This window comes from Microtus pennsylvanicus, chromosome 5 (genome assembly GCF_037038515.1).
Source record: "Microtus pennsylvanicus isolate mMicPen1 chromosome 5, mMicPen1.hap1, whole genome shotgun sequence".
Taxonomy (NCBI): Eukaryota; Metazoa; Chordata; class Mammalia; order Rodentia; family Cricetidae; genus Microtus; species Microtus pennsylvanicus.
This window is the reverse complement of record NC_134583.1, coordinates 124,862,239-124,869,807: the sequence shown is the minus strand read 5'-3', so window position 1 is coordinate 124,869,807 and position 7,569 is coordinate 124,862,239. Positions and strand designations below refer to the sequence as shown.

Here is a 7,569-nt window from a genome sequence, read left to right as displayed (position 1 = left end):
ATTATAAGAGCTAGCAAGAAATAAGTCTAAGACAAGGCCGAGCATTCATAACTAATATTAAGTCTCTGTATCATGATTAGGGAGCTGGTTGGTGTTCAGGAAAAAAAAAGCACGCTACACTTGCTCACCTGTGCTCCTGTAAGTCACCCCAATAAACTCCTTTCTTTACCAGGCTAGACTTGGGTGGAATTTCTTTAGTCTGTCAGCAAATAGACATTTCTGCATATTGATCTAGGAAAACAAGGCAGAGCCCTAGATGTCCCCCCACTCCCACAGGGAAATGTAAGGTGCTTTTGGGGCAGAGCTTGTGGGCTCAGATGGGAGAGATGGGGGCTGAGGCAAGGCCCTGGTGTCTAGCCGACTATAAACTGGCTTTTCTCTATCACCCATAAGAGTACTTAGTGCCTAATTTTCCCAGGGGCGGGGGGGGGGGGCGGGGGGGAGGGAGCCAGGCTTCTGATTCATGTGGAAATTAGGCCTGGTCTAGACCTGGGTGAGAAGAAAAGAAGAGAAACTAGTTGATGTTTTATGAAAACTTCCTCCTCTCAGGTGGTTTTCACTTCTCATCACAGGAGTAATATATTTATAGAGGCCCCAGCTTCTGGTGGCGTACAAGTGCCAGCAAAGGGGAGACTGGGTACTGAAAAGCTGTGTAGACAGCGGGCTACAGGAGCAAGGCCAGCGGGTCCGCAGGTCCACACCTGTGCCCGGGAGGGCAGGCACCACTGTGTAGGAAGTGACTCAGCTACTGCTGTTGTTTTGGCTCCGCAGGGCTGGACACGAGCCCAGGCAAGCACTGCCTCTGAGCCACGGTGCTGTCCCCAGTGTCCCCAGGCGTGCCTGGGTCCTGGAGGGCCTGCCCCGGGCAGTCCTGCCAGCCTTATCATGACGCAAAGGTCAAGGGAGAGGCCCTTCAGTCACGTTTAGGTGATTAGGGTAGGTGGAAGGTGTGGGGCTGGGAACCGGACGTACTACAGTTTGGACTCAGGCTGATAGCCTGTGCCCAGAAACACGACTCCATCTGTGGGCAGGATGGCTGTCCACCTGTCCAGCCTCACGGCCTCCTTGTAATCTCAGGCCATGAGGCTTACTGAAAGACTTCTGGGCAGCTACAACTGCTCTGACTTACCTGCCCTCTGGTCCTGGAAAGCTTTAAGGTTCTCTCTTGGAGCAATTATGAAACTGCCTAAGACTGCCTAAGCCCTTGACACAGCTCCTTCATGAGGTGGTGAGTGGGGAGCCTCTGGCTGGTCGTTGGGGAGGGGGAGGTCAGGTGGACCAGGCCTCCATGATAAGTTCAGCTTCACTTTACCGGTTTATCCAAGGCCCAAGCAAGCCTTGGACAGGATATCCAATAACATAGTACCCTGACACAAATGCAAAAGAAAGCCAGAGGAATAGGAAATGTGTTGGTACTAATATATTTATTACATCATAAAAAGTCCATTGGTGTTATTCTCCATATGTACATGCTCCTATGGGCAGACCCCCATCAAGTCCTACCTGCCCACCCTCCATGGTGCCAAGCAACTCCAAACTGACTAACTATTTAGTAAAGGAAGAAGAACTGGAGGAGGTGGCCCAGGGCTGATGGGACTGGATGGAGAGGAACAAAGTGCAGAGTGGTTGGGCTTGGCTCTTAATGCCTAACCTGGCAGAGGGGCAAATGGCAGGCACTGCAGGGTTGGCACAGCAGGGTTGGCTCCATGCCTTCCCAGGGCTGCCAGGCTCAAAGCAGAGGCTACGGGCTATGCCTGTGTCCACTCTCAGCTTGGAAGTTCAGGAATGGACAGTAGAGGAAGAGTCTTGCAGCCTGAAGTGGATCCCAGCACTGAATGAAATAAGAATTCTCATTTCCCCCATCAAGTAGTAGCAATAGCAGCTTGCTTTGGGCTTGAAGATTTCTGTGGCTCTTGAGACTGGAACGTCTGGTGGGAAGTAGTGGTCCCGCTCTCCGAGGACTGTCTTAGTTGACTTCAGAGGTGGGGATAGGGTCTGCAGGACGGGGTGTGGACAGGAGTGGCACTGGGGAGGTGGCCTCGATGAGGGCGGGGTTCAGGATGATGGGCAGTGTCATGGGCGGCACGCCCACCTGCAGTGGGGAAGTCAGTGGCTGTAGGATTAGTGGGGGCTGGGCCAGTGGGGGAGGGCCCTCTGGGGAAGGACTCAGTCTGCTGGGGCTAGAGGCCACTGGTGACGTGGGAGAGCTGCTGCTGGGGGCTCGCGTACCCTCAGGCTTCTCCGAGTCTGTAAGGAAAGGAAAGGCGGTTGTAGTCAGACTTCTAGTGGACTTCTCAAACCTCTGTCCCTCCCAACTCCTCTCTCTCAGGTGAAACTCCTCTTAATACATTAAAACATAAAAGAACCTAAGTTTCAATTTTGCTTCCACATTCACGTGTAACAAAATGCATTCATCTACCAATATAAAAAGCCCACAACTCACTCAGGATGCAGTTACCTTGCCTCTAGCCTCTTCCTCCTTTCCTGTGCTCCTCAGTCAGGCCAGTTTTGGTCTGGATCATTAGGCCTGACAGGCCTTGTATAGTGACGCAGCCCTCTCCTCCCAGCATAGAAACCTTATCACTGTGTAATTGGTCCTGCTGTTTCCCATAGGAGGAGCCGGCAGGCAGGCTTCTCACCCTGACTTCTTCCCAGTCTCCCAGCTCCATTCCAGCAGTAATCCTAAACTACACCGGGCATCTTTCTAGGCTTTCTCTAACCAACCATCTCTGAGGAACTCACCACAGGCCCCCACTTCTGAGGGTATCTCTGGGGAAGGTGGATGGCCGGGCGTCCTGGGGTCACCAGCAGCAGGAGTCAGGTGGGTGGAGGCCAGAGGCTTTTGGCTGTGAGGTTCCGTGGGCATGGGGTCTGGGGCAGAGAATCCAGATGGCAACTCTCAGTACTTTCTTTCCTGCAGGATCCTGACTAACCCCACCCCCAACACCCCCTGTGACAGAGTCTCAGGTAGCCATGGCTAGCTCACATATACCTGAAACCGAAGAAGGCCTAACTCTGGACTCCTGCCTTCAGCTCCTAAGTACTGGGGACTATAGGCATGTATCACCATGACCAGTGGGAAGCCACTAATCTGCCCATCCTCCCAGTGAACAGAAAAAGTTCAGCCTTGAGGATTCCTTCTGAGATCAGAGCAGACCCCTACCCTGGATGACAGTCTGCTTGAAGAGCTCATCACGTAAGTGTGGCAAAAAGCAATCAATGCGCTCCCAGGTAATCTCCCAGAGGGCAGAGGGGCCGCCTCCTCTCGCATCTGCACTGTGGAAGATCTCTGCTGTGTCCATCACCAGGAGCATGTTCTTCAGAGACTCAGGGATTGCTTCTGACTGCAGGCAGCAGAGGGACCATGGAACAGGAGAGGTAAGTTGGAGGCAGCCATGAAGGGCAAATAGCAAGTCTTCTCAGCATGTGGAAGAGGGAATGGGGCCAAGGGAGAACATACCAGCAAATCACTGGAACCTGCATGCATGTACTTGTCCATGAAGTCCAGGATGGTGAGCCACAGGGCAGCAAAGGTGGACAGCGACAGCAGTGGAGACAGGTGCTGCAGGAAGACCTAGAGCCCACCAGCCAGCTCCTTTTAGCCAAGGGTAGTGGGGGAACCTTCTGTGGCTCTCTCTAAAGCTGAAGGAAGCTGGCCCCAACTTGCAAGTACTTAATCAGAGGTTCCTCTGAAATCTAGACCCCTCTGAGTTCCTGAGCAGCCTCGATGGCTGGGGTTCTGAGCACTTACATGTCACCTCTGGACCCTATGAGAAGACCTGACTTCTCTGGGGGAAAAGGCAGGAATGGGAGAGGAGGTGGATGCAGGGTTTTGAGCAGTACCTTTGAGAGCAGTGTGGAAGCCCTCATCCGGGTCTCCTCCATCCCACCAACATCTGCAGGGCTGATATTTTCTAACAGCTTGGTCAGTAGAGGAAACAGCACCTGGCAAGTAAACATCCAATGTTAGCTCAGTCAGTTGAACAACTTTGTCCCAGGGATGCTGGGCCCGGGCGGATAGGCACAGAACAACAGAGAAGATCTGATGCCGGGGGATGGAAGGAGCTTTTTAGGGTGCCTGACTCTTTCTGCCTTATGGTTTGGACTTTCTCTTAGACAAGTAAGAAGTCTTACCTTGTTAAAGCAGGACTCCCATTCCAGGGCATCTAGCTTTTGTAGGTCATGTACCAGAAGTGCTCGCTGCAGATACGTCAGCGCCTGCATCCGCACCTGGCGCCGGGCGTCACAGCATAGGCAGGCAATACCTGAGAGTAAGAGCAGGGTTTGGTGCTCTGCAGGCTTCAATGTCACCTGTCCCACCTTGCATCCCTCCCCAGGTTTACCTTGTAATAAAGGGCACCAGCAGTGGGCCCAGAGAGTGCGTGAATCGGCTTCAATCTTCTGGCCACCTGACTCCAGGTGGCGTTGCTCCTCTGCCCAGGAGCTGTAGATAGAGGCTGCCCGAGTGTGCAGGGTGTGCATCAGGTCCAGCAACTGGGATGAGAAGGGAGTGAGGATGTGAGCAGGGCTGTTGTGCCGGGCCCTTTCCCTCCCTCCCCAGCTCTCCCTGACTGAGTCTTCAAGGGACCCTCAGCACAAGTAGGCCCCACTCCATTCCTCTCACAACCTCCTTTGCTCTAGTCCAGGCAGTGTTCCTAGAGGAAGGAAGTCAAGAGTTACTTATAGAAGAAGACATTAGCAGGCATGTGCACTGAGATTACTGGGAGAATGGCACTTTCTGGTTTTTTTTTAATTTTTAAAATGTATTTATTTTTACGGGTGTTTGCCTGCACATGTTTTGTTTGTGCATCATGTGCATGCTGTGCCCATGAGGAGAGAAGAGGGCACTGGATGCCCTGGGACTGGAGTTAGAGACTCCTGTGAGCTGCCACATGAGTGGGGGAACCAAACCTAGATCCTCTTAACTGCTGGGCCATCTCTCTGGCTCCAAGAAAGACACTCAATCCTATTTCACACCTGGAAATTTTATTAATTTTAAAATTTTATTAACCTTATTATAATAAAAAATGCTCATTTTGTTTTTGTGTGTGCATGCTACAACATGTGTGTGGAGGACAATTTGTAGGAATTGGTTCTCTCCTCCCACCATGAGGGTTCTGGGGGTGACTCGGGTCACCAGCCTTGGCAGCAAGCACCTTTATCCACTTGACTCATATCAATTGCCCTTGTTAATCTCATTTGAAAAATACAGCAAACTTGGGGCTAGTGCGATGGTTTAGCAGGTGAAAGTGTTTGCCATGCAGCCTGGCAACCTGAGTTGGATCCTGGAAGCCATGCACAGGTAGAAGGAGAGAACCAGCTCACAGAGTTGTCCTCCAGCCTCACACTCATGCCATGGTGCACACGCCCACATACAGAGTTGTCCTCCAGCCTCACACTCATGCCATGGTGCACACGCCCACATACAGAGTTGTCCTCCAGCCTCACACTCATGCCATGGTGCACACGCCCACATACAGAGTTGTCCTCCAGCCTCACACTCATGCCATGGTGCACACGCCCACATACAGAGTTGTCCTCCAGCCTCACACTCATGCCATGGTGCACACGTCCACATACAGAGTTGTCCTCCAGCCTCACACTCATGCCATGGTGCACATGCCAACATACAACGATAAACTTAAAAAGCAAACTTCAGGATCAAAGGCTTGCACGGCCAACAGTGTCTGCCCAGATTTAACACATTTTTTCATCAGTTTTCTTTTAAAAAAAATTATTTATTTATTAAGTATACAACATTCTGTCTGCGTGTATGCCTGCAGGCCAGAAGAGGCCAGATCTCATTGCTGATGGTTGTGAGCCACCATGCGGTTGCTGGGAATTGAACTCAGGACCTTTGGAAGAGCAGGCAATGTTCTTAACCACTGAGCCATCTCTCCAGCCCAATCAGTTTTCTTTTTTTTTTAAAAATTATCCCCCACCCTCCTGAGACAGGGTTTCTCTGTGTAGCCCTGGCTATTTTGGAGCTTGCTCTGTAGACCAGGCTGGCCCTGAACTCAGAGATCTGCCTGCTTCTGCCTCCTGAACATATTTATTCTATTTTTAAAAAGATTTAATTATTTTTATTTTATACTGTATGGGTATTTTGCCTGCAGTATGTATGTGCACCATGTATATGCAGTGCCTTAGAGGCCAGAAGAAGGCATCGGAGTCCCCTGCACCTGTAGTTACAGATGTGAGCTGCCGTGTGGTGCTGAGAACTGAATCTGGGTCCTCTGGAAGAGCAGTCAGTGTCCTTAACTGCAGGACACCTCTCCAGCCTTCAAATTAACTTATGTGTGTGTGCCCATGTGACTTCAGGTACACCATGTGTGCATAAGTGCCTGTAGAAGCCAAAGAGTGTCAGATTCCCTGAACTGGAGTTCTAAGAAGTTACAGCCACTAAAGCTGGTCCATCTGTCCTCTGCAAGAGTAGTAGGCACTCTTAACTGCTGAGCTATTTCTCCTACCTGATTCCTCCCTCCCTCCCTCCTCCTCCTCCTCCTCCTCCTCCTCCTCCTCCTCCTCCTTCTTTTTGAGATAGGGTTTCTCTGCATAGCCCTGGTTGTCCTGGAAATCCCTTTATAGAGCAGGCTGGCCTCGAACTTACAGAGATCTGCCTGCCTTTGCCTCCTGAGTGCTGGGATTAAAGGCGTGCGCCACCATGCTGGCTTTTCATCATCTTTCTACGGCTACTCTGAAGGAAACTGTTTGTCCATTTATCTAGTCAATTAAAGTTAGCCTGAAAGACACTTAATAACTATGGAAGGATAGACAAAATGCTAGAGATGTAACCACCTCTAGTAAGGGGATCTCTGGCTGGATACAGGAATAAATGGAAGCGCAATCTTATCAATCTATCCTTTTCTACCTTCTGAACCTTGTATCATGTATTAAATAAGTGAAGTCTTTAAATATGTAAATTTGAACTAAGGGTCTTGAACATGCTACACAAGTACTCTACCCACTGAGATAAATCCCCAGCCCAAAAACTACTAATTTAGTGCCAGCTGTGATGGCACATGCCTTCAGTACACAGGAGGCAGAGGCAAACAGATCTGTGTGAGTTTTAGTATACATGGGGAATTTCCAGGTAAGCTAGCACTACGTGGTGAGACCCTGTCTCCAAATGAACAAGTGTACTATAGGCAAAGACTTACAGGTGGTTTCAGATAAGGGATGGTGGTTGAGGGGATGGGAAGCATACAATGGGTATTCCTTCTGAGTTCTGACTTTCCCTGGTTCTGCCCAAGTTCTGAGTCTCAGGTGCAGGAGAAGAAGTAAAGGGTGCCATACTTACGTCTTGACTGACCTGTAAAGACACCGTATGGTAGCTGGCAGGCACACCTTCGTCCTCTTCCTCATCACTATGTCCACCCCGAGTGGCATGTTGGTTGGAGGTTCGGGGCCGCCGAAGCATTGAGCCATCCTTGGGTTTTTTCTTGAAGCGGTTCCCTTTGCTGTCATATTTGTGACTCTTGCCACGTTTGTCCTGGGACTTGCACCCTGAGCAGAGCCAGACTTAGGTCATATTCCCATAGCTTTCTCCCCTCTCTACCTGATCCACAC

The 7,569-nt window shown here is 50.7% G+C and overlaps 1 protein-coding gene across 5 annotated transcripts in view; it reads right to left on the bottom strand.

The window, feature by feature from the left end:
• Positions 1–1,405: 1,405 nt before the first annotated feature.
• Gbf1 (golgi brefeldin A resistant guanine nucleotide exchange factor 1) overlaps positions 1,406–7,569 on the bottom strand; it is a 146,904-nt gene continuing 140,740 nt past the window's right edge. For 2 of the 5 annotated variants that reach the window (XM_075974257.1, XM_075974255.1), the window contains 8 exons: positions 7,301–7,506; positions 4,344–4,494; positions 4,135–4,265; positions 3,844–3,945; positions 3,461–3,574; positions 3,164–3,344; positions 2,743–2,871; positions 1,406–2,247 (listed from right to left, as the gene is read on the bottom strand). In XM_075974257.1, coding sequence (XP_075830372.1) covers positions 1,967–2,247; positions 2,743–2,871; positions 3,164–3,344; positions 3,461–3,574; positions 3,844–3,945; positions 4,135–4,265; positions 4,344–4,494; positions 7,301–7,506 — 1,295 coding nt within the window. In that variant the 3' untranslated portion in view covers positions 1,406–1,966. Of the gene's footprint in view, positions 2,248–2,742; positions 2,872–3,163; positions 3,345–3,460; positions 3,575–3,843; positions 3,946–4,134; positions 4,266–4,343; positions 4,495–7,300; positions 7,522–7,569 lie in introns of all 5 variants that reach the window. The other 3 variants (XM_075974253.1, XM_075974254.1, XM_075974256.1) reach the window with 3 other exon arrangements.